A 26,409-nucleotide genomic window follows, 5' to 3' on the forward strand; every position below is an offset into this window, starting at 1 on the left:
TCGGCCCTCCCGCAGACCTACGGTCCTGCCCTTCACCCCACATTCCCCGCCCACTAGGGCTGCACCCCTGCTCTGGGGCCTCATTCCTGGCTGCCCCGCTGTGTGCACGCCGCACGTCCGCAGGCTGCAGAGTCGAAGAGTCAACAGCCGTTCTCTGTGTCGCCTCAGAAGGAATCTTTTACAATTTGATTTTCGGTCTTTTCTTTCTGCTCCTGTTCCTTTCTGTTTGAAAAGAAGCCGCGACACTGCTGACGTCAGCCCCCGCCCCCAGCCCAGAGGAGCCTCTCGAGGGGCTGTGGTGTTGTAACCCTCCACCCTCTTCCTTTGCAGGGACCTCCAGGCTCCCCTGGCATCCCAGGCCCGCCTGGACCCGGAGGCCCCCCGGTAAGACTGGCTTGGACTTTCTCTTACAGGGAACTTGGAGCAGGCGCATCTTTGTGTGTGGTTTGTCTCTGTCCAGGCCCAGTGCTGGGGTGTCGGCAGGGGTCCCGCCCTGGCCGAGCCCAGGCCCTGGGCGCTCAGCCCCGAGCCCCAGCACGGGGAGCAGCTGCTTGCAGCACTGTCCAGGGAGCCTGGTCGCCCTTTCGTGGTTTGGCCGTGAGGGGCACAGCAGGCCGGGGCGGGGCGTTGTCCGTGTTTCCTCTCCCCAACTTTGGGTGCAATGGGCAACCTTGCTGGGCAACCTTGCAGAGGGCAGTGGGGTCAGGTACCCCTGCTGGGGGAGGCAGCCCGGTGTGGGCAGAGGAGGGGGCCCCACCACCCCAGTCAGTGGAGATGAGTGTGGGGCGGGTGGCCGCTGTGGACCAGGCCAGCGTGGGGACGCGTTGGCTCCCAGATGCGTCCACACTGGGTTCCTCATGGAGCCAGAGGCCTGGGCCTGGCCAGGGAGGCGTGGGATGAAGGGGCCGATGCCCAGGAAGCCAGACTCACCGTGCCCTGCGGTTCCCTTTACAGGGTCTTCCTGGAGAGATCGGCTTCCCGGGAAAACCCGGGCACCCTGGGCAGGCGGTGAGTGACCCCCCGGCTTCCCGCCTTTCCATCCAGGGGCCTTCCACGGGACGCGCTGCTGCTCACCCCCAGGCCCCAGGACCAGGCCTTTCCTCAGGGGCCTTCCTGGGCCCTGGCTTCCGGCTTTGCCCCCGTGACTGCAGCTGGGGTGCCAACTGGGGTGCCCTCTCTCTGCCCCTTTGCTCTCCTTACCCAGAGAAAAAGTCAAAGTCCTTTGTGTTTGTCCAGGAGGGACACGTAGAGAGAGAGGGCCAAGGGCTGGGCCATGGCCGGCCCAGGACAAGGCCACGGGCCTCCTGTTCTCACCCCAAGCCAAGATGACCTGGGCCAGGAGCTTGTCCTTTCTTCCAAGGCCTGTGCTCAGCCAACACCCGCCTGGCACAGTGGGTGTCCGTCTCCTGGCCTCTCGGCCTCGGCTCTGCAGGGCAGGATGGCAGGGGCGGCTCCTGAGCCTCCGACCTGTGATGAGGGCACAGAGAAGCAGTGGAAGGCCTGGTGAGGCTGGGGCCCTGGGGCCTGCGTGGAGAGATCGGCTTCCTGGGAAAGCCGATCTTCCCAGAGGCCTGGGTCAGGCTGTGGTCCTCATGCTGCTTCTGGGCCTGGCTTGTCTCCTCCCCTGGCAGCTGGATGTGGCAATGGGACCTTCAGAACCAGGTCCAGCCGACCACCCGCTTGCCCGCCCACACTTCTGGGCCGCTGGGGGCTGGCAGGGTCCAGAGGGGCAGACCCATCCCCATCCCAGGGAAACGTGCAAGTGGACCTGGCCCCATGGATAAGGCCACGAGCGCCTCTGATAAGAAGGGGTTCCCAGCCTCTGGCTGCTGAATCAGTCCTGGCTAAGCTGGTGCTTCCCCGGCCTGCCCTCATGCGTCTGTGTCTCCCCCTCTTGGCCAGGGGTCCCCGGGAAAGGATGGGCTGCATGGACCTCCGGGCCTGCCAGGACCCAAGGTGGGTATTCACGGGGTGCATGAGGGGAGGACCCGCGGAGGCAGAGCCAGGGGGATGCGTCCCTGTTGGGGGATTAAACTGCACGGGCGGCCTGGGCCGCGGGCGGCGGAGATGCCCGCCTTGGGGAGGGTGCAGGCGCCGGGCGTCAGCGCAGGAGCCCGGGGGTGCAGGGGCGTGGGTTCATTTTGAATCTTAAAAATTTGCATTTATTTTGTTTGTGAGGAAGAGAACCTTGCAGACACTCTTGCTAACATACTTGTAAACCGCTCTGGGACACAGCCCGGAGCGCAGGGGGAGGGCGGGGGAGGGCGAGCGTGTACAGAGGGGCGAGGCTGTGCTCGCTCAACCCCACAAGTCAGTATCTGGCAAATCAACAAAACTTGAGAAAATGAAAACAACGTCTTCCTGAGGTTCTCCTTGGGAGGACGCTGGCGCTGGAGGGCAAACACCCTCGCTGCCAGGCGCAGGGGGCGTGGGCGGCGCCGACGGGCGGTGGAGAGCCGCCAGCCGCAGGCCTGAGCTGAGCTTGTCCCGTCGCCCAGGGGGGCCGGCCGCGGCCACGGGCGTGCAGGCAGCGGTGACGGTTCCTCATCCTCGTCAGTGAGCAGAGCTAGAAACGCGTCTTTCACGCAGAATGAGGAATTTCAGTTCACTTCCTTGCATTTTACGTGACCTTCTCCACCCACCTCGGCTCAGAAGACTAGGCCCAGGGCAGCCGGGGGCTCGCGTTCTCCGGGCCCCTCCTAGCTCTGCCCCATCCAGGCCTCGGGCGCAGGCGCACCTGCCCGCCCAGCTGCTGCACGTGGGGCTGCGAGGTGGTGGCGGCCCTCTGGGTCCCCCGGGACTCAGGAGCTTCCGCCCGCCGCTCCCTCCCCCCACACTGCACCGCCGGCCAATGGCCCTCACCGTCCTGCTGCTTCCTTCCAGGGGGAGCCCGGGGACAGAGGCTACGACGGCCTTCCTGGGAAGCCCGGCCCTCGGGTACGCACCCCCCGCCTGCCCTCCTGTTATCCAAGCGGTGTCAGGGCTGCAGGCCCCCCGGGATGGAGCATGGGGCCCGCTGGCTGGGGGGATGACGGGAGGGTCACAGCCCCGGGCACCCAGGAGCGGGGAGGCGTGGGTCCTGCAAGCCAGGGGCGCTGGGGCCCTCCCTCCTTCCTGCCTTCCCCCCTCCTGGCTAACGGTCCCTCGAAATGAGCAGGACGCCCCTGCTGGCTGGCGAGAGGCTGGGCCCCGCTCCGTGCCTCGAAGCCTTTAGAGGCCCCGTGGAAGCGCAAGAGCTCTCAGCCCTGCCCCCCCCCCAGCTGTCTGCCACCGTGGAGAAGTGCTCCCCCGGCCCCTGGGCTCCCCATTCCTGGAGTCCAGACTCTAGGACCCCAGCCCGCCCTTGGGGGCGCACAGCTCCGGGGGTCTTCACAGCATAAGAACCGACATTCGTGTTCGTTTAAAAAGATGCACACGATCCAAAATCACTGCAGTGGGATTGGATGGAGCCCACTATTGTGGCCCTGGACCCTCTGATGTGGACGTGGGGGTACCCCAAAGAGAGTGTGCAGGGAAAATGATGGGGTGTCTGTTCTGTCTCCAGGGTGAAGTTGGGGAGCAAGGTCTGGCAGGCCAGCCCGGAGAGAAGGTCTGTTGGTGTCACTTGCCCGAAGGCCCATGCGCTCCACCCCCTGCTCCCCAGCGTCTGCGAGGACTTGTTCTAGGGGTCCCTGGGGCGCGTGGCATTCAGTTCACACATTCAGTGACCCACCCCATAGTCAGCAAGTCCTCCGTGTCCGTGGCGGTGAGGGGCGGGGGGCCACCAGCATGACCTGGTGCACCTGTGCGAGGTGCGTTGAGCGACAAGCCGGTGAGGGCGGGCTCGGGGAGCCCCTAACTCAGACTGGGGGCGTGTCGGGGAGAGCTAGGCGTGGCCGCGCCTGAGAGCTGCTGGGCCAGGAGTGAGACACCGAGCGGGAGGGAGGCACAAGTGGGGAGAGCCTGGGGACGCCCCAATGGCAATTCCCTTGGCTGCCCCATCACCTCCACTAAGTCCGAGACCTCTGGGGGCTGGAAAGCAGGAGCAGGGGCAGTGGCCCTGCAACCTGGCTCAACAGCGCCCCTGTCCCCCAGGGAGCCGCAGGTCTGCCGGGTGCACCAGGACTCCCGGGCCGGAGGGGAGAGAAGGGGGAACAGGTAAGTGACCCACAGCCTTTCCTCTGGGGCCCCTCACCTGAGCCTGGGGAGAGCGGCCCCCTTGGGAGTCTTTTGGGGGGCTAGCGGGTTTGACTGGGGTTCAAGGGGCCTTCTCCGGTGCTCATAGATGAGAAAAAGTGGGGGAGGGGGCAGATAGCTCTGGTCTGTGAGCTGGACCAGGAGGGTGGCAGCCTTGAGTGGGCCCTGGAGAGGGTGGACTGTCCCCCTGAAGTTGCAGAGGGCCGGGTGGGCGGGGTCACCTGGGGGCTGCCGCCTGGGGAGCCGGTGCGTCTACTTAGTCCCCAGGACTCCTGGGGCCGCCTCGGTGCGCTCTCTGCCAGGTGAGGGCGTTGGAGGAATGGGGTCTGTGCAGCCGTCGGCCCCCAGGAAAGGCAGCATCTCCCCTGGTGCTGCTCAGTTGCCCGGGGTGACAGGTCATCTTTTCCCCAGGGAGAGAAAGGCGGCCTGGGGCTCCCGGGACTGAAAGGTGACCGAGGAGACAAGGTAGGAGCTGCTGCCCGGGGCTCCCCTCTGCATGTGTGGGTGCTGCCTGCAGTGGGGAGGCCGAGCTCTGGGGTCCCTGCTGCCGATGGCCATGCACTGTACAGATGAGGGGCCTGGGGACCCTAGACCCTCCTCCAGGCTGCAGGAGAGGCTCGGGGGCCTGCGCCGGGCCCTGGATCTCCAGTGTCCTGGCCCTGGCAGCTCCGTGCACCCCCTGGCTGGAGGCTGGGGTCTGGGGCCTGGGGACCCTCCGTCCCAGGGGCCTGGTGCGCCCCCTTCCACACGGGCTCGCCCCAGGCCCCTGCGCGGGGTCCGCACGTCCTTCTCAGGGTGACTCCGCCGCTCGCCCCTGTTCCCTTGTGCTCCCTTGCTCTGGGAGGGGCTCCGACCCCCGCCGCGGGCTGACAACTTAGGGCTTTGCCGCAGGCGGCCGGCGACCTGAGTGGTGTCTGGCGTGGAAAGGGCTCGTGGGGAGGCCGCGCAGCCGGGCCCGCGCGCGCACTTGCCAGAGACGCGATTTTCATTTGAGAATCTCATTTCCGGGATGCAAAGGACTCAGAGAAACCATAAAGCCCTCTTTATTGCTTTGGCAGAATTGCCAGGGCCAGGGCAGAACCCCGGGCAGGCTTCCGAAGAGTCTGGTCTCCTTTCTCCTCCTCCAGAGAAAGGGGTAGGGACAGTGCAGGCCAAGGGGGGGCAGAATCAGACACTGATGCACCGGTGCCCCTTCTGACTGTGCCCACAGGGCCCCTCCGGCCCTGCCCCCAGCCCTCTCCTCCCTGCCACCTGCTGTGGGCACTGGTGCCCCGCGGGCCTGAAGGGAGGCGTGACAGGCTCCCGAGAACGGCCGAGCCCAGGCCCCTCAACGGGCGCCCCGCGGTCCTAGGCCCCCGGTCGCGTCAGAGAGCCCCGCCCGCGCCTGCGCCAGCCCCGGGGCCCCTTGTCCCCCGGGTTGGGGGCATGGTCTCCCCGCGAAGGCTCCTCTCGGACACCCGTTTACACAGTGAACTGGGGAGCCGCCGACTCTGCCGTGGGCGCCTGTCAGGGCTGGTGCGTGAGCCGGCCGGGGCCGGTTGGTGCGGAGCGTGAGCCCAGGTGTCACAGAGACCGGGGAGCGGGTGGTGCAGACGGCACTGGGCGGCCTTTGTCTTTGCAAATCTTCTGGAGCGCAATGAGGGCAGCTTCCTCCTTCCTGCCAGCCTGACCGAGTTCCGGCCCGGGCTCGGCATGTGCCGGCCGTGTGACTCGGGGCAGGGGAATGGGCGTCTCTAGGCTTCGGTTTCCTTATTCCTGAAGTGGCCTATCTTCTAGGCTCTTCTAAGGAGAGTAAAGGAGGCCAGAACGCGCCCTGCTGTGCTCCCAGCCCCCTCGGGGTCATGTGGTCGCCTCCCTCCTTGGCCTGCTGTGCCAAGCGTGGCCCACTCGGCCCCTGTGCTCTGTGGCCAGTTGTCTGTCCAGGAGCCTCATCCTGCGAAGAGGAAAACCAACAAAGAGGCAAAACAATGTAGAAGTGGTAGAGTTGGGGCGCAAGCTTAGAGAGTCAGCCCCTCTGTGCTGCTCACAGGAATGTAGGATGGTGCCCTCAGCCCCGAGAACATCTTTCCCCTTCAAAGGGGAGGGCAGGCCCCAGAGGAGGCTCTCAGGGAGCTCTGGGCTTGGAGCTCTGGGCCTGGTGCTCTGGGCCTGGTTTGGGGGAGCAACCCTGCCTGCGGCTCCAATAGGTGGGAAGCAGCGATGTCCTCAACGTGACGAGGTGTGGGGCTCCCTTTATTTCCTCACGCACAATAGTTACGGCCGTGTGAATGTGTAAGTCACCGTAGCGACCTCTCAAAACATAGGGTGCTGTGTGTTGAAAATATTTTATAATTCGGGATCTATTACTGTCCATCACTCATCCATCTGCCTAGCGCCGGTCAGTTATGTCTATTTTCCGTCTTCCTCCTTCCCGCCCTTCTTCTTTTTTTTTTTTTTTTTTTTGTGGGACCCTCGCCAGCAGCTGGGGAAGGAACCGGTGCTGCAGAGGCTGCAGGCAACCTCACAGCCCAGCGCTCAACCGCTGCGCCACCAGGGGAGGCCCCTCCCTTCTTTTTTATCCATCCATCCTCCATCCATCCTCCATCCATCCTCCATCCATCCTCCATCCATCCTCCATCCATCCACCATCCATCCATTCATCCATCCATCCTCCATCCATCCTCCATCCATCCTCCATCCATCCTCCATCCATCCATCCATCCATCCTCCATCCATCCATCCATCCATCCATCTTCCATCCACCATCCATCCATCCATCCATCATCCATCCTCCATCCTCTACTCATCGTCTATCCATCCATCCATCCATCCATCCACTATCCATCATCCATCCACCATCCATCATCCATCCATCCTCCATCCATCCATCCTCCATCCATCCACCCATCCACCATCCATCCATCCTCCATCCATCATCCAGGTAGATGCAGGGTGGGTGATTCTGTTGTCTGGGGATAAGCGGACTTGACAGGAGGACAAAGTGTCATCTATTTTCTGTTTCTCCATCCAGGGTGAGGTCGGTCCAGCCGGGCCCCCTGGACTACCTGGAACAGTAAGTACTACTATTCTAGCCCTTTCTCCTGCTCAAAGCTCCTAAGCTGATGGGGTGCCCCTTCCCACACATGACTGCTTAGTCACAACACCAGCGCCTCCCTGGTGTCCAGGCTCGCCGGCATCTCGTTTAGCCACAGCAGATGATGGTGGGAAGGAGACCCCGAGGGAGCATCCCAGGGCCCCAGGTGCTGCTGAGGATGTTGGAGGATGATTCCACATCCGCCCTGCAGCGCCCACGTGGGGAGCATTTCATCCCATTTACCACTGAGGGTGTAGGCGCTGGCAGACGTCCCCCTCACAGCCGCAGAGGGGCGGCGGGGCTTGAGCTCAGCCTGTGACTCCAGCGTCCCTGCCTCCGGCCGCTCGGCTTTCTCCCTGGCAACAGCTTCCGGACAGAGCATGTGATTCTAGTCGTCAGAACTAATGATACTTAAAGGGAGCGTCAGGCCCGTGTCCTTCCAGGTGGGGCGTCTGTCCGAGGCAGCTCTGGACTTGACCCCGCCTCTCACGCTGTGGTTTCCTTTGCAGACGTCCCTGTTCACGCCGCACCCTAGGATGCCCGTGAGTCTCCCCCAACTTGCGTCTGACAAAGTACCAACAAAAAGGCGGGTCACACCTCCAGACACGGTGTATTGGGCTCACCTGGACACCAGGGAGGCAGCACTGAAGGAGGGGTTCAGGCAGACTCCCCGAAGGCCACTGGAGAGGATGTTTAAGGGGCTTCTTTCCTGAGCAGAGGTAGGGGGGCACTCGAGGACCAGCCATCTCTCAAGCCCTCACCACGCAAGATCTAGGGGGAAGCCCAGCGTGGAATGGCCCGGCACGTGGGGCCAGCCTGGGGCCAGCAGCATCTTCTGAGCTGGCTGGAAATGAGGCCTCCAGAAGGAATGAGCTCACGTCTGCGGAAGCTTCCTCTGCGTCAAGTACCATGAAGCATATTTAGCAAAAAAATAATTTCACTCAATCCGGGTCTCGGCTCTCTGAAGTAGACCATGCAGAGAAAATTAGGAAACCAGCTTGTGCCACTGGCACTCGCGGGGGCCCCAGAAGAGGTTTGGGAGTGGAGGACAGGGAGGAGCCTCGAGAGCAAGGTCCCCAAATCTGCCTGTGGCAGGTGGGAATGTAGAGAGAAACACTAAAACCAACAGCACCTTTCTGTACCTGCCACTCAGCTAACTGAAGGCTGAGCACTAGCCCTTTCCTCCAGATCCCCTAATCAGATGCTGGGTCTGCCTTCTAGATACTTCCACGGTCCTCCCTACACCTCCAAAGTCTCCAAGGTCTTTGCTTTCAAACTCCTGGCTTATGTAGGACCCCCGCCCCCTACATTCCTGGTACATGCTGGTCTACCCTGAGTCCTGCAGGTGGGGGGTGGGGTGTCTCCCCAAACAGGCGTGCACCTATGCACTGTGCTAGGTCCCCTCCCTGAGACAGAGCTGCGCAGGGCCTTGCTGAGGCACGTCCTCTGCTCCCGCAGGAGAGCACCCCAGACTCGCCTGTCTCCTTTGTGGACTCATCTTGCAGCCCCTTGCCTTTGCACTGACACCTTGTTCCGTGTGAAGTGGGAACCACCTGCTCATTTTGCAGATAGGGTCACCGTGGGGGAACACTTTGCCCCAGGCTGTGTGGCCAGTGAGCGGGGGTTCAAGTGGGGCTGGGCGAGGCTCAAGAGGGGGTGCTATTTTCAGCAGGGTCTAGTCCGGCTCCTCTCCTGTGGCTGGGTGGGGCCTTCAGCCGTTGGAGCGTAAGAGAGGCCTGTGGTCCACCTGGATATAGCCTCTTGTCTGCCCACCTGTCCTGTTACCTTGAAGGCCAGGGTGGGCATCTCAACCTTCCCAGGACCCTGGACATGGCACCAGCAGATCAAGAGGAGAACCCGCCTCCCACCCCCGGCAACTTCTCCTCTCTGGGCACGCCCAGCGCTGCACTCGCCAGCCCAGCTCCAGAGGGGTTGGGCCGAGCGGCTGGGAAAAGCCCTCCCTCCTCTGGGCATTCGCTCCACTTGGCCCCGCCTAGGCCGCCGCTGCAGGCCACAAGGCCACAGCGTTAGCGGGACAGGCCTGTGCCCCGGCCACTGCCAGGAGCCAGTGAGCAGGCAGGAGCCCCACGTGCAAGCGCTTCATTTCAGATCCCCGGCCACTGAGCAGAGAGAATGGGGGCGTAACCCCGAGGAGACCGTCCACCACCCACCTCGAGCTGGTCTCAGAGCGGGCTGGGCAGTCCCCAGCAAACAGCCCGCCAGGCAGCGTCAAGCTGCTGCTCCTGGTATTCGTCACGTCCAGCCCCCAGGTCTTGTTCTCGGCCTCCCGCCTCCGGTCATCTTGACGCTGGCACACCCCTGGGACATCTGAGGGCGTCGGTGTCCCGCACACCTCGGGCACCCGGGGCTGGAATCTCAGTCCAAAGCAAGAGGAAACAGCCCGCGCCCCGCGTGTGCAGACTCCTGGCCTGGGCAGTGCCGGCCCTTCTCCCTGGCCCCCGTCACCAGGACACAACACAGAAATGGCCTGACGGTGCCCCGACCGCCAGAGCCGTGGAGGAGAGAGACAGCCAGGCAGCCCCGACGGGCAGCTCGCTCCTCGCGGGGGTCCATCAAGACTCTCGGCCTTAGGCCTGAAGGATGGGAAATGTTGCTCGGCTTGGTGCCGTGGGAAGGACATGCCTGGCAGAGGGACAGTCTTGGGGGCAGGATGGCCGTGAGGCCAGCGTGGCCATTGCGTCTGCTGTATCTTTGCTTCTGTATCAACAGGGAGAACAAGGGCCCAAGGGTGAGAAGGGCGATCCCGGCCTGCCCGGAGAACCGGTGAGTCCCTGCACCTCCATCCTCGCCCTGGTCAGAGCCCGGTGCCCAGGCTGGTTACCCAGAATCTGGGATGAGCAGGTGCAGGGCCGAGCTGTACAACCCACCCCCGGGTACCCCACCGCAGGAATGCAGCCCCTTCCCCCACCCCCGGCATTCTAGGGACACCCCCTTCCAGACCTCAACCCTCCCAGACCTCAACTCACACCCATGGCACCTACCCATGCCTCCCAACATGCCCAGAATGAGGGGGTGATCTAGTCACTAAGGGCCCTTTCTTTGCAGGGATCTCAGGGCCATCCTGGAGAATTGGGGCCTCGGGGACCTGCTGGGCCACCGGTAAGAAAATCCTCTTTCCACGCCCTGGTTCTGAGACCAGGAAACCTCTCCAGTCCACGGGCCCCTCCCCTGACACCTCAGAAGTGCCTTCCTGGGGGCACCGCCTTGTGCTGACCAGACCCATGAGCCCAGGGCCCCAGAGGCCCCTGCAGAACACCTGAAATGCAGACCCTGTGACCCCCACCTCTGGACCCTGCCCTTTAGGGGAACTCGGATCCCACCACGTCCCCTTCCCTCTGGAAGGGCGCTCCCGGCCCAGCCCCCTTGGGCTCTCCGAGTGCAAACCCTCTCCCCACCAGCCCTGGCTGCAGCTCTGACCTGGACAGCATTCTGGGGCCTGTCTTAGTTTTGGCTTAGCTGACGCTTGAGCTGTTGATAGTTCTCTGGGGTTGGAGGACTTGCCGCTGGGGACACAGCTTAGGATGGGGTGTGTGGACCCAGACTCCACGGGCCACCTCACTGCCTGAGGGTGCCTGCACCATCCTGTCGCTCTGGGCCACTTTGCATAGGGATGCAGGGGCAGGTGGACCCCGACGTCCTGGGGGTCAGGAGGGGAAAAGTAAGGCCAGGTGGGGTTCCAGCTCCTGTCACAGATTGGGGGTTCTGTCTGGGCCCACCTGCGCCCTGTCCTTCCAGCTTGGATCAAGATTTTTTGAGTCGTAAATGTGATCACTTGCCACTTTGATGTATTGTTTTTAGACTGTGAGCACACACTTCTCCCACTCCTCCTCAGAATGCTCCCCTCCCCGTTTATCCATCCATCCAGCTGTCCACCCACCCATCCATCCATCCGTCCATCCACCATCTATCCATCCATCCATCCTCTATCCTCTGTCCATCCATCCATCCATCCATCCATCCATCCATCCATCCATCCATCCATCATCCATCCACCCATCCATCCTCCATCCATCCATCCTCCATCCATCCATCCTCCATCCACCCATCCATCCATCCATCGTCCATCCATCCTCCATCCTCCATCCATCCATCCACCCATCCATCCTCCATCCATCCATCCATCCATCCATCCTCCATCCATCCATCATCCATCCATCCTCCATCCATCCATCCACCCATCCATCATCCATCCATCCATCATCCATCCATCCACCCATCCATCCATCCATCCATCCATCCATCCATCCATCCTCCATCCATCCACCCATCCATCCTCCATCCATCCATCCATCCATCCTCCACCCATCCATCATCCATCCATCCTCCATCCATCCATCCTCCACCCATCCATCATCCATCCATCCTCCATCCATCCATCCTCCATCCATCCTCCATCCATCCATCCACCCATCCATCATCCATCCACCCATCCATCCTCCATCCATCCATCCATCCTCGATCCATCCATCATCCATTCATCCTCCATCCATCCATCCACCCATCCATCCTCCATCCATCCATCCACCCATCCATCATCCATCCATCCACCCATCCATCCATCCATCCATCCATCCATCCATCCATCCATCCTCCATCCACCCATCCATCCATCCATCCATCCATCCATCCATCCATCCATCCTCCATCCATCCATCCATCCATCCTACATCCATCCATCCATCCATCCATCCATCCATCCATCCTCCATCCATCATCCATCCATCCATCCATCCATCCTCCATCCATCCATCCATCCATCCTCCATCCATCCATCCATCCATCCTCCATCCATCCATCCATCCATCCATCCATCCATGCATATTGAGGTAACAGTGGTTCACAGCTTGTTTAGGGGAACAGGCTCACAAGAAAGCTGTCCCCAGACAGTGGTGGGGAGGGGATGACCACTATGTTACCATGATGTCTCCTTCCCCCTCTTCTTTCCTGTGCAGGGTGCCAAGGGACAAGACGGTGCCCACGGGGTGCCCGGAGCGGCTGGAAACCCTGTGAGTCCTGGAGCCCCACCTGCCACTGGGGCCCCTGGGGGACAGAGCTGAGCATCTGCCCCTGGCTCTGGGCTCAGGGTGGGGAAGGAAGCGCCATCCACGCACGGGCGGCCAGGGTGGGGCTTCTGAGTAGCAAGGACAAGAGAGATGGCGGCCTGGCCTCCCCGCTTCACAGCAATGCAGGCTCTGCACACACCACACCACACACACCACACACACACACACACACACCACACACATACCACACACACACCACACACACACCACACACACCACACACACACACCACATCACACACACACCACACACACAACACACACACGTACCACACACATACACCCGCCTTGGCCGTGACTCAGGCTGGAGGCGCGCCCCCTCCTCAGGGAGGGCTTCGGCGCAGCCGTGGTCCCAGCCGAGCGCAGCGCGGAGGCGAGGGCCGTGGAGGCCGCGGGAGGACGAGCTGAAGCGGTGAGCCCTTCCAACCGTCTCCCCCTCACAGGGCACGCCCGGACCTGCGGGACCCCCAGGCCCCAGTGGCCCCCCAGGAAATGCGGTGAGTGGGGCGGGGTCACCAGCCCCGGTGGGGAGCCCAGGCCTGGGCCATGTGGCGAGTTCTCCTGGGACACCCCCGCTCCTCAGGGAGTCCCCGCGCCCCAAGCCCGCCCGAGGCGAAGGCGGCTCGGGGAGCAGAGGCCGGGGCGGAGTGGCTGGGGCTGCCGGAGTCTGGAAGTGTCCGGCTGCTAGACCAGCACCGGCGTCTGCCTGGAGCAGGGAAGATGAACCCAAGACTTCGGGGGTCCTGGCTGTGGGGGACCTGGGTTCCAGTCACACCTTGGCTCCGACTGGCCTCCGGACCTGGCCCCTCCCACACCCCGAGCTCTGCATCTCCAGGGTGGACGCAGCGGGCAGGGCTGGGCCCCTCAGCCCTCGACTGTCCAGCCGCCCTCTGGGGTGTGGCCTCTCCCCGTGGGCCGGGCTGTCCACCGGGGGCCTGGCTGAGGGTCCGCCGTCCACGCTGACTCTACGTTGCTGGGGGGAGCTCCGAGGGGCCCGCCAAGGCCACCGAGCGTCTGGGCTCCGGGCCGGCGAGGTCCTTCTGCTCGGCCACCACCGCACGGACACCCTGGCCTGGGAGGCCGACCCGGGGCTACGTGCAGGCCCTGCCCTCGGGGGGCGGGTATTGCCCTTCCCCCATCACACAGGAGGAGACTGGGGCATGGGGAGTGGAGGCCGGTGGGGAGCGGTCGCCATAGGTGCTTCGGAGCAGCTTCCCCTGCCCGGAGGGGCAGGTCCGGCAGCCAGGCCTGCGAGCCAGGGCTTTCCTCTGGCGCTTGGGACCTTGTCATTGTCCAGCCACGTGGCATTGTCAGCGGCCCCAGCAGCCGCCCTGATCTGTGGGCACTGATGCCCCAGCTCTGCCCCCACCGGGGTGGCTCTGAGGGTGCGTCCTGCCTGGCCCTGGCGCTCCGCAGGGCAGAGCCCCATGACACGCACCTGTCTCTCCACCCCCCTCACCAGCTTGTTCTCCTACTGGAAGGTGAGGGCCCGTTTCAGCCTCTGGGCACCCCCGAGACACGGGCGGCGGGGGGCAGGCCTCCGATGTCACGCCTGGCTTCTGGGTCATCCCCACCCTCCCTGGGGTCTGCCATAGGGACCCTACCCGTCCCTCCAGGAGCCTCCGCAGAGAGTCCAGCAGCCACGCCGCGTGCGTGCCCAGGGCAGGAGCAGAGCCGGGCGGGACGAGCAGGACACAGCTGCCATCATCAACCACCTGGACCCTAGGGGCCTCGTCACCCTCTCTGGGCACAGGCCACCTTGGAATTTGCATGTCAATAGCCTTTCTTTTTTCCTCAGGGCCCCCCTGGCATCAGAGGCCCCCCTGGGAAGGACGGGGAGCGCGGAGAGAAGGTAAGGCACGGGCCATCTCCGGCACACGCGGCTGCTCCCCAGGCCTGCTCCCTCTCAGTTCAGTGCTCCCCCATCCCCGCTGCTGCCAGACTTCCCAAGCTGCGAGGACAGGCTTTATTGACCGGAAAGAGGAGCGACACGGGCCCCCCAACACACCAACGCTCAAGGGCGAAGGGGACCTGCCGCCTCCTGAAGCCGGGGCTCATGCCCAGAATCACAAATGACATTACGCGCCCCCACCCAGACGCCCCGAATGGCAGTCGTGCGAGCTGAGCGGCCTGGCTTTCGTGTGTGCTTTTTAATTGAAGTGATGTTGGTTTAGGGGAACAGGCTCACACCTCGTCAGATGCATGTGGCCACCCAAACTACCCCCAAGCCCCCACCACCGTCCCCGGGCCTGTCCCCGATGGCGGCGTCTGCTCTGCCCTGAGATTCCTGGGGCAGGAGACGTGGCTCAGGGTCGCGAGGCTCCCGGCGGAGGGGCCTGGCTGCGCGGGGCAGGGGCCGAGGGCTGCTCCGCACCCCAGCAGGTGGCACAGACATACACAGCTGTCCCTGGCCCCCCCCAGTGCCCCTCCTGGCACACGTGTCTGAACTTCTCAAAACAAATTCCTTCTGTTCCGCTTTGCCTGGGAACTTTTAAAGGACTGAGCTCTTTATCTTTTATCTTTCAAATGTGACCAGCACAGACGGGGAGGGGAGGCTGGATTCTGAAATCCACAGAATGCAAAACTGTTTAGTGCCGAGAAAAATGAGCAGCCAACTGCGGGCACTGCCTGGGTTTGCGCGTAATTGGATCCCCAGCTCAGTCATGACCCGTGTGAGCCGGGGGCTAATGTGTTGGAGAGAAAGGTAATGAATACCGCCTTAGGCCAGCCATGAGGTCACCCAGGCTGAGCCAGGGAAGGAAACCCCCCCATCTCCTGGCCTCCGTCACACCAGGCGTGAGGACTGTTCTCCACTCCGGGCCGGGTGGGTGGACCCGCAGCTGGACCCGCACGTGGACGTCAGGGTTTGAGACCAGAGCCCTGGCGCGCGGGGTGCTGTCAGCTCACTCACCCTCTAGGGGGCGCCAAACACCTCTCCTTGGCCCAGGGACGCCACGGCCCTCCCGGAACTCGGAAGGAAACGCAAGTGCCCTGAGAGTGGACAAACGTCCACGCCCGGACACGCTCCTCCTCCGTCCCACTCTCCAGGGGCTGGTCTGAGGCTGGGGAGGCTGGTCCTGCCCTTGGCGTGCGAGGGGCCTCTCCATCCCTGGCTTTGCCGATCCTGGCCCCTCTTTCTTCTGCTCTTCACCAGAGAGACCCCAGATTGCGCCCTGGGCCCGAGGGCGTCCACTCTGGGAGCAGTCCCCGGGCTCCGGCGGGGCAGCCTCGTGCCCTGCAGCCACAAGGGGCTGAGCTGTGGGGTCAGAAAGGAGGACATTGGCCTGCAGGGAGCTCAAAGCCAGTTCCTTGTCAGAGGCTGTCATGTCTGTCTCTGTCACTCTTTCATCTCTCTGTCCCTGTGTGTGTCACTGTCCCTGTATGTGTCTCTGTCCCTGTATGTGTCTCTGTCTCTGTGTGTTTCTCTCTGTCTCTGTCTCTCTGTGTGTGTCGCTCTCTCTCCCCACTTTGAAGCCCAAAGCTGTGGTCATATCACTGAAGGTCTGTTGTGTGAAGGTTTAGGCTTTGTCTGCAGAGCTCCACGCTTGCATGCCAAATGTCCGGGAGGCCGCAGGGAGGCCGACTGGGCTGGCCATGAGGAGCCACTGAGTCTAGGCCGTGCACAAGCAGCCTGGGGAGGTGGTGACCGCTCTGCTCCGCGGGGACCCAAGCTGAGTGGAGTCCTGCCCTGAGTGGGGGCCGATGGGTTCACCACTCACGACCTTTCTGTCTCCATGTTCCACGTGTGCGTGTTCGCTGTGGGGAGCGTCACAGACCAGGGGCTTAAACAGCAGAAATGTCCTGTCTCTCCTGTCTCAGGCCTCGTCTGGGCCCCTCTCCTTGGCTTGTGGATGGCCGCCTTGTCCCCGTGTCTTCCCCCCGAGTGTGTCCGGGTGCAGTTCCTCCTCACCAGACACCAGTCATGTTGGTCAGGACCTGCCTCCTCCGGTGTCACCTCATCCTTTCTTAACATCTGCAAAGGGCCTATTTCCAAGCAGAGGCACAGGAGTTAGGACTTCAGCCTGTCCATTCGGGGTACACAATGTAACCAGGCGCACACCATCTGTCATTCTCCCCACTTGCTGGGGGGGCTTTCTGAAGCAGTCGGGGCATCTCCGGGGCCCTCCAGCCCTCGGACGCCGGCCAGCAGCAAGCTTCTCCTTGGGGGTCGGTGAGCCTGGACACTGTCCACTTTTCTTTTCAGGGAGCAGCAGGCGAGGAAGGTGGCCCAGGACCAGCTGGCCCCAGAGGTGACCCTGGTGCTCCCGGGCTCCCTGGACCATCTGGAAAGGGGAAAGATGGGGAGCCGGTAAGTGTCCCCAGAAACCAGGGGCTCCTGCGCCCGTGACCATCAGGCTGGGCTTGGAAACGAGAAAGGCTCACTGGCCGAACATTGCAGAGACGGAGTCACAGCCGGTGACAGGAAGAGCCGGGGGGGGAGGGGATGTGGGGAGGCCGTGGGCGGGCTTGGGGGCCTGGCTGGGGAGCAGTGGCGCTCGTGTTCTTCAGGCCAGGGCGGCACAACGTCCACACGGCGCACGGAGCCATCCCAGCCAGCTCAGCCACGGGCTGTGCAGAGAGAAGGGCCTCGGCCCCCGCAGGGCCAGGCAGATGGCTCAGAGGAAGTGGCGCTTTTCTAAATGCGACAGTTGGGGACACCTGTGTTCAGGTGGAGGGCACGGCAGGGGGCACTTGGGGTCCTTGACTTCCTGGCATTTGTTCATTTCCCCAGGGACTTCGTGGACCACCTGGCTTACCTGGACCCCTAGGAACCAAGGTGAGTCTTACCTGTACCGCAGGAGCCACAGGTTGGCCTCAGAAAGGCACCGCGGGAGTGTTACTGTGAGCACCTCTGGCCACTCGTACTCCTGTCCATCACGTTCTGCTTGAGGAAAGGCTCGTGACTCCGGGTGTGCCCTTCCAGCATGCCCAGTTGGTGCTTATTAAATGACGTGGCAAGCGACACTGACTTTCAATCAGCAGAGAATGGGCCCCGCCATCTTGTGTGGCCATGGAGTGGTGGCGACAGATGGCCCCCTACAGCTGCTGATCGCACAGTCTACTTCTCACTCACATTCAGGCTAGTGGGCGTCTCGGCGGGTGGCTTCTGACCCACACAGCCATGCCGGACCCCACACTCCTCAGTCTGGTGTCTGTTCCGTCTCCTAAGCGCTCAGGAGCCGCCACCATGTCCCTGGCACGCAGGAGTACTTGGAGGAGCGGACAGTGGAGGGCCTGTGGGCAGATTTGACGGGTCAGGCTACAGGTGGTCATTCATTCCCACCAAGCTGGTGCTACTCCCGAGAGGGGCGGCAGGAACGGGGTTGTCATCGAGCACCTAGGATTCCAGAAAGGGAAACACTTTGGAAACACCAGTGCCCTCTTCCTCAACTCATTTGCAGCCACACTCTTTTTATTTTAAAGATTTATTATTTATGCATACGAGAACTGGGGTACAGGCCAGAGCTGCGGAGGGTGAGAGGATTCGCCAGAGACAGAGTGGGGAGCAGAACAGGCAGATGGACTGAAATACACCAGGCGAGGTCTGCTGTGCCATGTGGGCAGCTCCCTGGCTGGCCGGGGATTGAACTCATGCCACCGTGGCTGCAGACAGCTTCATAGGTTGCATCTCAACCCCTTGCGCCGCCAGGGAGGCCCTGCAAACACACTCTTAAGAGAACTTTCCCGGGTGGCAGGGACGTGTCCCTGAAGTCTCCCTGCCCGGAACTGTTCCTTCCTTGACTTGTTCCTGCATCAATTACCAGTGTGTTTGTAATTTCGTCCATGGCACCTCCACCGTGCCGGCACGTGTCAGGCCTGAGGCTGGCTGTGGATGACAGCAATGTGTGTGAGTGTCCTGCCCCCCAGCAGCTCAGGGGCCACTGGAGAAACCACAGAACGGGGCCGGAACGGGCACCAGTAGAGGGAAAGAGAGGAAGCCGCCGACCCGGCGTGGTTTGACTCTGGAAGACATTTGGGAGGAGGTGAAGCTGGTCCTGATCTTGAAGCACATAGAGCAGATGCAAGGGAAAGAAAACTGTCTTCGGAGAAGACCTCGTGCTGTAAATGCAGCCTCGGCCAGTGGAAAAGTATCTGACCAGCGAAGATGCAGAAACTTGAGAATGGAGTAACATAGTTAATTCTTGATATTAGAAGCAGCACTGTTTTAATTGAACACAAGCATTTCAGGTCACATAGATTGAAGGGGTGCTGTAATGTTAGTATATTTGTTTTTACCCCTGGTATCTATTTATGAAAACATGTTTTAAAAAAATTATGTGCCTTCAGTGCCGCTTCCTTTTATCCCTAAAGCCACTTTCCGAATTATCTAGCACCGACCTAAAGTTTGTCGCTGCCCATCCAGCCGGGTGATTTAATAGGAATTCATATATGTTGCCTCTCTTACTAGGTTTTTTCCCCCCAAGCACCAGATACTCATCCCGGTAATAGGAAAGTTTTTATTTTAATTCTGTAGTTGTATCTCTGCAATCTGAGCAGCATAACCACAGAGAATGTCACTTTTCACATTGTACTTAAAAGGCTTGTTTAAAATAATATGCAGGATATGGACATTGCAGCCTCGGGAATGACCGTGTTGTCTAAATTAAATGTATTTGCTTCAGGGCTTGCCCCATCCAGATGGGTGACCTCCGTGAGCATCCCGTGAGCATCCCGAGCTTGCACTAATTGATGTGCATTTGCTAATAGTGATTTTGATGTTCAAGAGCAAAGTCAAAAGAAATACAATAGTTTTTGAGCAATGTGGGCAAACATATGGCAGCTCCTTATTTTCTGAAGAAAAAAATGGAAGCACCATTGTCTGCAGTGGGGGCGTAGTAAGTGGCTGTGTCTGGCTGGAGTAGTGGTCTTACGTGGAGTGGAACCAGAGACGGAAGCAGAGCCTGATTCTGGAGGACCTTGTGAGTTACCAGCCAGCCTGAGGAGTGTGCTGAGCCTCCCGATGCTGAAGTGAGACCTTCAGTGTCCAAAGGACATTGATCTCTTGGAAGGAAGGCAAAGGCACCAGAAATGGTAAAGAAGGAAAATGGTTAAGATGTCCTTTCTCTGTGATAAGTATTTATGAGATCAATAAAATTTATCTCCCAGGCAGTTTGGGTAAAAATGGGTTATAATGCGAGTAAATAGAGTTGCTTAGCCTCATGCTTGTCACAGTCATATGATCATAAGTACTAGTGATACTCATTTTTAAAAAGAAAATATTTATGCATACAAGAACTGGGGTACAGGCCAGAGGTGTGGTGGGTGAGAGGATTCACCAGAAACAGTGGGAAACAGGAGGACTGACTGAAATCCACTGCTGAGGGGAGCAGCGGGGAGACCGGGGAGGTCTGCTGCACCAGGTGGGTCAGCTGCCTGGCCGGGGATCAAAGTCGTGCTGCAGTGGCTGCGGACAGCTTCACAGGTTGCGTCTTACCTCCTTGTGCCACCAGGGAGGCCCACTAGTGGTACTTATTATTGATCACTCTGTGGAGTCTGTTTTAGGATTGCAGCAGGAGGGTGGTGTCTGGGGAGAACTCTCCATCCTAGCAGGCACGTTGTGGAGGGGCCAAGTGGGTACTGGAGAGTAGAGAGGCGGGCTGAGACCCTGCAGTGAGGCATATAGGGAGCCCCGGGCTGGGCTCAGTTCACCAACCTGTCTCAAATTCACAGGGTTCAGGGATAAGGCGTGCTCTCCCTTGGACCAAATACTTCCACCCAGTTCAAATGTGAGACATTATACCGAAGCTCCATTGCAGTGTTGATATTGTATGAGGTTGCAAGTTAGACTATGGTGTAGAAATAGCAGTTTCCATGGTCAGTGGGCACTGATAAGGTAGTTGGAGGATGGGCTGCTCAGGAGGAGGCGCAGGAGTGCGGAGAGATGGAGCTAGATACTGGATAAAGCACCTGTGTATTTCGCCCTGGCGCTGTCCCTGGCGCTGACCACCGAAAGCACTTAGGAAAATTAAGGCAGGAAAGCGAATGGGCATCCTCTTGGCCCTTCCTAATAACTTGTAAGTGCAGACTATTAAAGACGCCTTTCTCTTGGGGGAAGCTTGTTTCTAGAAAATTAATCAGGCTTTGCCTTCATGCAGAACTGGTAACTCAGCCAAGATAGATTTGAAGGCAAGTGGCTCGTCCTTTCTGAGACCCTCTGTTCCTTTTCTGTAAAAATGGCTAAAGAATATTTACCCCCCCCCCCCAAAGGACTCTTGTAGAAAGACATCATCCTAGGGGACATGTTTGTTATTCAAAAGGTGTCCTTCCATGACCCCCCACTTCCTCACACATTTCTTCCTTGGGCCCTGTTGGAATCTGGCCCAGAATGCCTTGCAGCCAAAACAGATGCTCAAGTCAGTATTACAGGATCGAGCTCATGTGCCTTCTTTCCTTAATCATGAGCTTGCTTTTTCTGACTGAGCATTAAGGTACTTTGTTCTTTTCTTGGGGCCATTTTCTAAAAGTTCCAGCTCATTAAGCTGTAAAGTGTAACTTCTTGGGGAAAATGCTAGTGTCACAATGGGACGTAAACATCCAATTGGGCCAGGTCTGGAATAAGAACTCTCCGGGCCAGGAATTCCAGGCTGGGCTGTGGGGCACTTATCTAATATGCTCCCTCCTCCCCTGTTAACACTAATTTGGGTCAAAAGCAGAATTTTGTGCCTGACAAAATGTGAGTGATGACGCATCCATTCCTTCTGGCATTCAGGAGATGGTGATTAAAGACTGCAAGCAGTGCCAGCCCTAAGCTGGGCACACTGGATGGAAAAGTGTATAGATATTGTACCCAACAGAGTCTGATTCATTTTAGCTACTTGACAACTATTTGTTGAATTATTGGGTTTTGATGACTGAGTTGATAGTTCCTACTGTCATGGCACTTACACAGAAGTCAGAGGGTCAGACTGCAGTCCAGCTGACCTGACCCAGTGGCACAGCCATTTATACAGAATTGCTGGGGACCATTTATTTGTGTTTGGATTGGATTTATTTTGGAATTTAGAAAGGCAGTAATGTTCAATCTATACAACTATTAATTGAAACTTTAAGTCTCCAGAGTACTTACACAAAGAGCTTATTAGATAATCAAGGTGAGATTCACACTTGGGAAGCAGCCCAAATAGACATTGCCCTGTGGGAGCTTCTCTCCAAACACAAGCCCACAGCTTCTACATGTAGCCAGAAACAGTGAGTCATGGGCACTTAGGAGGTGACTGTTCTTGAGAGAGGGACTTTCGGCTCTAAATTGCCCAGATCCAAAGACAGACCAATACTAAAGGAAGGAAATGCATGACCCAGTCTCCTCCGCGTGAAGAGATGCAAAGGCTGGACATCATTAAATATTTACATATCTGAAAATACTGACTTGCACCTCAGGCAACGTAGAATTTTGCATGCAAGGTGCAGCGTACAGAGATGCTTGTTTGCTGGCCACACTGGGGCGGGGTCCCCAGGAGGTTTTCCGTGGTGTTTACATAAGTAACACTTATTAGGGTGCATGGGAAAGCCCCTCTGATCAGACTATTAATGGTGCTGCAACATAATTGTGTGAATATGCATACAGAATGGGCTAGCTGGGGTTGTAAACACTGCATCAAAGCCAATGCAGCTGGCACCAAGCCCCACGACAACAAGTGTGCCAAACACTCTGTTGCATGATCTCACTTGGGTGTGTCCTCTGTTACCTGGAAGCCCTTCCTGTTACCCCTCTATGTAGAGGAAGAGACTGGAGCTCAGGGACTTGTCACTTTAAGTCAGCTGTTAGTAAGGGTGGAGGTCAGACCTTAATCCCAGGCAATTGTGGGACTTTACTATAATAACCACTATGCTCGAAGGCAGAAGTTACATTTTGGTCATCCCGCCCTTCTCTGAAAAAGTGATCAGAAAATATAGGTTCTTGGCACGTTATTGGTGGATTGATTTGTGAATTTAGTGGTGGTGTGGGTATGTGGTCCAATCTGAGGTGTGGTCAGGATGGGGGCATGATGAGTCAGGAGAAAGCACAACAGAACCTACAGTGGAGTCACGTGGGAGGGGCGTGTTGTCATGAGCACATTTGGTGCTGTGGTCAAGGTCCAGAAGGTCAGCTTTGAAAGCTGCATGACCACTGCTGGAGGCTGCGGCTTCCGTGTGGGGACAGGTGGGGGATGGGCTGCTCGGGTGAAGGTGAGACGTGGGGCCCGGGTATAGGGCAGCATGAGGGACATAAACGCTTTTGCACCCTTGCTCTCTCCTTTCTGGAACTGATGTCTTGATCTCATTTTTTCTCTTTCTAGGGGGACCGAGGTGCACCTGGGATTCCTGGCTCTCCTGGCAGCCGTGGTGACCCAGGCATTGGGGTTGCTGGTCCTCCTGTGAGTCCTTATTCACCCAGAACTTCCTTGCTGCTGGCCATACAGCCATTCCCTGCTGGGCCCCAGTGCAGCCTGGGTCTTGCTGTAGGGACATCACTTTCCAGCCAACCTGGGTGTGGGTCCCTGGCCCGTAGATGGGTCAGGGTATAGGTCTGTCCACTGTGGGTGGCTGTGTTACGAAATCTGGGTGTGTTTCTTAGGGAAATGCGGTTGGGGGGAGGTCAAGTCTCGTTTGGCTCAAAGGGGAGCAAGAGGACAAAATTGAACTAAAATTTAAATAGAGAGAAAGAAAAGACAGACAAGCTTGGCAAACACTGAGTTGTAACTAGTGAATTGAAACTGAAAGGATTGGGGAAGGGGTGTGATGTGGGCGACACGGCATGATCTCAAGCAGTCCAGGCAAAAAGGGGTGTCTCATTGGCCTCCGCCTCTGATCAGCACACAGGTGCGAGTGTGAGTAGAGCCAAGAACAGTCCTAACGCAGCCCCAAGGTCAAGTCCACAAAGTAGCCCTCGCGGCTTCACTTTGATGAATAATTCACCTCAATCAGGAGGCGTGAGTCCGCAGACTCCCTGGAGGTGGTAAATTTAGGAATTATAAAAGCTTTATAGGGGACCATGAGGATCAATGTCATCTGGGCCCCCGTCCAAGCTGGAGAAGGCTACCAGCCCTCTGGACCAGCCTCCAGCTGGACGCTCTAGAAGCAGAAGACACGCTTCTCTCAGAGCTAGAAGCCTGGATTGGAAATGTAGGCGGTGATTTCCACCGAGAATAGAAGTTTATTAGACGGGTCTCTTTGCAGAGAACGGGACCGTGGTGGCCTGTCTCCTCCATACAGTACGTCGAATAACCATCAAAATTTAAGGCCAATTTTCAAACCTGGGGTCTTATCTGTTTTGTTCTTTCTTTGTGAAAGATACGATGCCTTGTTAATGCACCTAAAACATGCTTACATTTTACTTGACAGCCATTTAGTCTTAGTCCATTCCCGTGGCTGTAACAAAAATGCCACAAACTGGGGAGCTTTAAACAACACGAGCTGACTTCTCACAGTTCTGGAGGCTGGAAGGTCAAGGCACCCGCACATGCAGTGATGGCCGACCCCTTCCTAGTTCAGGGGCAGTGGCCTATCCTGTGTCCTCTTGGGGAGGGAGGGACGCGGGTCTCCGGGATCCCTTACCAAGGCACCGCTCCCCTTCATGAGGGCTCTGTCCTCATGACCCCCCTCTCCATACCATCCCCCTGGGAGTTAGGTTTCAATATATGAATTCTGGGAAAAGACCAATAATCTGCACAGCACATGCCATTATTTAAAAGAAGCTCAAACACCCAATTCTTTTCAAATGTCATCACTAAGCCTCAGAGTACTCTGCTACCCACACGATGTTGTTGCTGTTGTTATTATCATTATTATTTTAATCCAGCCACACGGTCTGACTGGACCCCTACTAAACACAACCAGATATGAACCAGAGCAGATGTCCAGTCTCGGGGTTTTCAATCGAGAAATGCAGAGCACACCCCCAAATAATGAAAGCATTCCCATCCTTCATAGTCTCTCAAAAAATATGTAAGGAAATCCGCCTTATTCCCCACAATGTCTCTTATAAAGTAAGAAGGCCTCTCCTCCCTCCGCGGTGCTCTGGCGCTGCAGGCCTGGCCTCGGGCTTCTCACTTCTTGCTGAAGTTCTCCAGGGCTCTCTCCTCCTGCATCTCCCCCAGACACTCCTTATTCCCGCTCCCCAGAAATGTCCCCCTTACTCTCCTCATGCCCCCAGCAAGCGGGGCTAATGGCAAGGTGGCAGGAGGGCCTGGTGGCTCAGTATCTTTCTAGGCGTCCCTGGAAACCATGGGAAAGGCATGTGGGATCCCCTCGGGAATCTCTAGTTTTTGTCTTGCATCTGCTTTCCTTAAGAGAAAGTATCAGCTAGAAATTTCTATGAAGAAGACTCTCCACTTTGTGACATCGGCTTTATCTTCTGTCTTTTGGTAACTGGGAAGAATATGGCAAAAGATATAGTGAAGAGAGATAATATTTCACACTTTCTCATTTCTAAACTCCTTTTAATGACACCTGATCTCCTGAGCCAGCTAGGAGTTACCCCCTCGGCTGGAAACAAGTGGTTCTGCAGAACCGTAACTTGGGCCCGTCCCCTCCATCATGTAACGGGGTACTGCATGCCCCAACCTACCCGCAGGAGTCCCGAAACCTAAATCAGAAAGCCAAGCCACAGAGGTGGACCCCACTCTTGCAGCCGCCCACTTACGCGCCAGCTAAAACTGCCCGTGAAATATGTCCCTGCCCAAGTGGTAACACCTAACAAGTAATTGGTCGACTCTGGCCAAGAGGCCGTAAATCAACTGTTTAGTATCCTTCCTCCACTTCAACTTATTAAAAGCTTCCGTAGTGGATGAAACCTTATTGAATTTTCATAAATCCTGCCTTTGGCTTGTAGCCTAGGCTACTAATGGCTGGAGACCTGGGGACGGCTCAGGGCTGTGCTGAGAGCAGGTGTATGCAGGGGCGGCGGGAACATGGGTAGGAGCCCCTCAGGAAAGCAGGTGCCCTGGCAGGAGTTCTGTCATTTACCAGCAGGCTCTGTGCCTGGCCTGTGCTGGGTCCAGAAGCATCCGGACACCAGCCTCCTGGTGTCCTGTGCAAGCTGGTTGGATCTGTCATCGGGTGAAGGCAGGATTCTGCAGGAGAGATCTTTGGAACGAGAGTCAAGGGCAAGGCGTTTCTTTGGGGAATGGCCTCAGAAGTCACCACTCAGGGATTGGCGATGTCAGCATGGGGGCGGGAAGCCAGGAGGGTGTGTGAATGTTCAGGCATCCACTGGGCACTCACTGTAGGGTGCTGCGGCAGTTGTCCTGCAGAGAGAGTGACAAGCCACAGGCCTGTGCTCCAGCACTTTTGGCCCATGCTTGAGGGCTGCGCCCAGGAGAGTTGATACCAGGGACTCTCAGCCTACCCAGTGCATGAGCTAGCATCCTCCTGGGCTGCAGAGAGCCCTGGACGGGAGCCTGGAACGAGGAGCTGCCAGGTTGGTGTGTGTCCGGGGAACATGGAAGGGGGCTCTGATGGTGTCTGCCCCACTAATAGTCCAGGTGAGTGAGCTCAGGTCCACTGGGCGGTGCGGCTTGGCCAGTGGCAACGGCTGGTCCAGACCAGTGTCATGTAACTGGTCATGTCACACACTGGCCCAGGCCAGTGTCTAGATGTGTGTCACTTCCCACATCCTCCAACCCAGACTCCCACCCGCCTCCGCCCCACCCCGGGCCTTCAGGAGAGAGGGATTATTTCCATTAAGTTCCCCCAGAGAAGGCGCGTCCAGGATGGATCTGGTCCTGTTATTCCTCTGACCCCCTGGTGCCACCCCGGCCTTACACTCCAAGGCCTTTGACTGCCAAGTTAGCCTCACTTCCCGGAGGGGATGGGCTGCCGCCAGCCCGCACATCGCCCGCCGGGGGTACGTGTGGGTGATCCCTTCAGAGCTTGGGCTTCTTGCTCTAAGACATTAACAAGACACTCCCATTACCCTTCAGGTGGCTGCTGGTCTTTCTTTAGCAAGGTTTGAAAAGCTTAAACATAAGCCTGCTCCAGCCGAGGGCTGCATCCAGGTGCTTGGGGTCTGCAGGTGGAGATTCCCAGGGGCAGCCTGGACCCCGAACCCTCCCTCCCAACTCCGTGGGCAGCGTCCTGATGGGCCAGCTGCCAGCAC

The 26,409-nt window shown here is 58.7% G+C and overlaps 1 protein-coding gene and 2 long non-coding RNA genes across 4 annotated transcripts in view; 1 reads left to right on the forward strand and 2 right to left on the reverse strand.

Annotated features, from left to right (window-relative positions):
- The window catches only part of COL22A1 (collagen type XXII alpha 1 chain), a 155,960-nt gene that overhangs the window by 79,474 nt on the left and 50,077 nt on the right, over window positions 1–26,409 (forward strand). For both annotated transcript variants that reach the window (XM_037500558.2, XM_054691957.1), the window contains exons 24-40: window positions 331–384; window positions 955–1,008; window positions 1,903–1,956; window positions 2,884–2,937; window positions 3,545–3,589; window positions 4,075–4,137; window positions 4,588–4,641; window positions 7,187–7,228; window positions 7,759–7,791; window positions 9,980–10,033; window positions 10,316–10,369; window positions 12,223–12,276; window positions 12,776–12,829; window positions 14,131–14,184; window positions 16,537–16,641; window positions 17,065–17,109; window positions 22,610–22,687. In XM_037500558.2, the coding sequence (XP_037356455.1) occupies window positions 331–384; window positions 955–1,008; window positions 1,903–1,956; window positions 2,884–2,937; window positions 3,545–3,589; window positions 4,075–4,137; window positions 4,588–4,641; window positions 7,187–7,228; window positions 7,759–7,791; window positions 9,980–10,033; window positions 10,316–10,369; window positions 12,223–12,276; window positions 12,776–12,829; window positions 14,131–14,184; window positions 16,537–16,641; window positions 17,065–17,109; window positions 22,610–22,687 (951 nt within the window). The remainder of the gene's footprint in view (window positions 1–330; window positions 385–954; window positions 1,009–1,902; window positions 1,957–2,883; window positions 2,938–3,544; window positions 3,590–4,074; window positions 4,138–4,587; window positions 4,642–7,186; window positions 7,229–7,758; window positions 7,792–9,979; window positions 10,034–10,315; window positions 10,370–12,222; window positions 12,277–12,775; window positions 12,830–14,130; window positions 14,185–16,536; window positions 16,642–17,064; window positions 17,110–22,609; window positions 22,688–26,409) is intronic.
- LOC119236679 (uncharacterized) overlaps window positions 1–26,409 on the reverse strand; it is a 119,420-nt gene that overhangs the window by 78,096 nt on the left and 14,915 nt on the right. The gene's annotated exons all lie outside the window — the stretch shown is intronic.
- Window positions 24,091–26,398, reverse strand: LOC119236753 (uncharacterized). Its single transcript, XR_005123157.2, has 3 exons — window positions 26,227–26,398; window positions 25,278–25,558; window positions 24,091–24,680 (listed from the first exon to the last, which is right to left on the reverse strand). It is a non-coding gene; the product is annotated as an uncharacterized LOC119236753 (long non-coding RNA).

The sequence above is a fragment of the Talpa occidentalis genome, unplaced genomic scaffold (assembly GCF_014898055.3).
Source record: "Talpa occidentalis isolate TD23 unplaced genomic scaffold, MPIMG_talOcc4v2.1, whole genome shotgun sequence".
Lineage (NCBI taxonomy): Eukaryota > Metazoa > Chordata > Mammalia > Eulipotyphla > Talpidae > Talpa > Talpa occidentalis.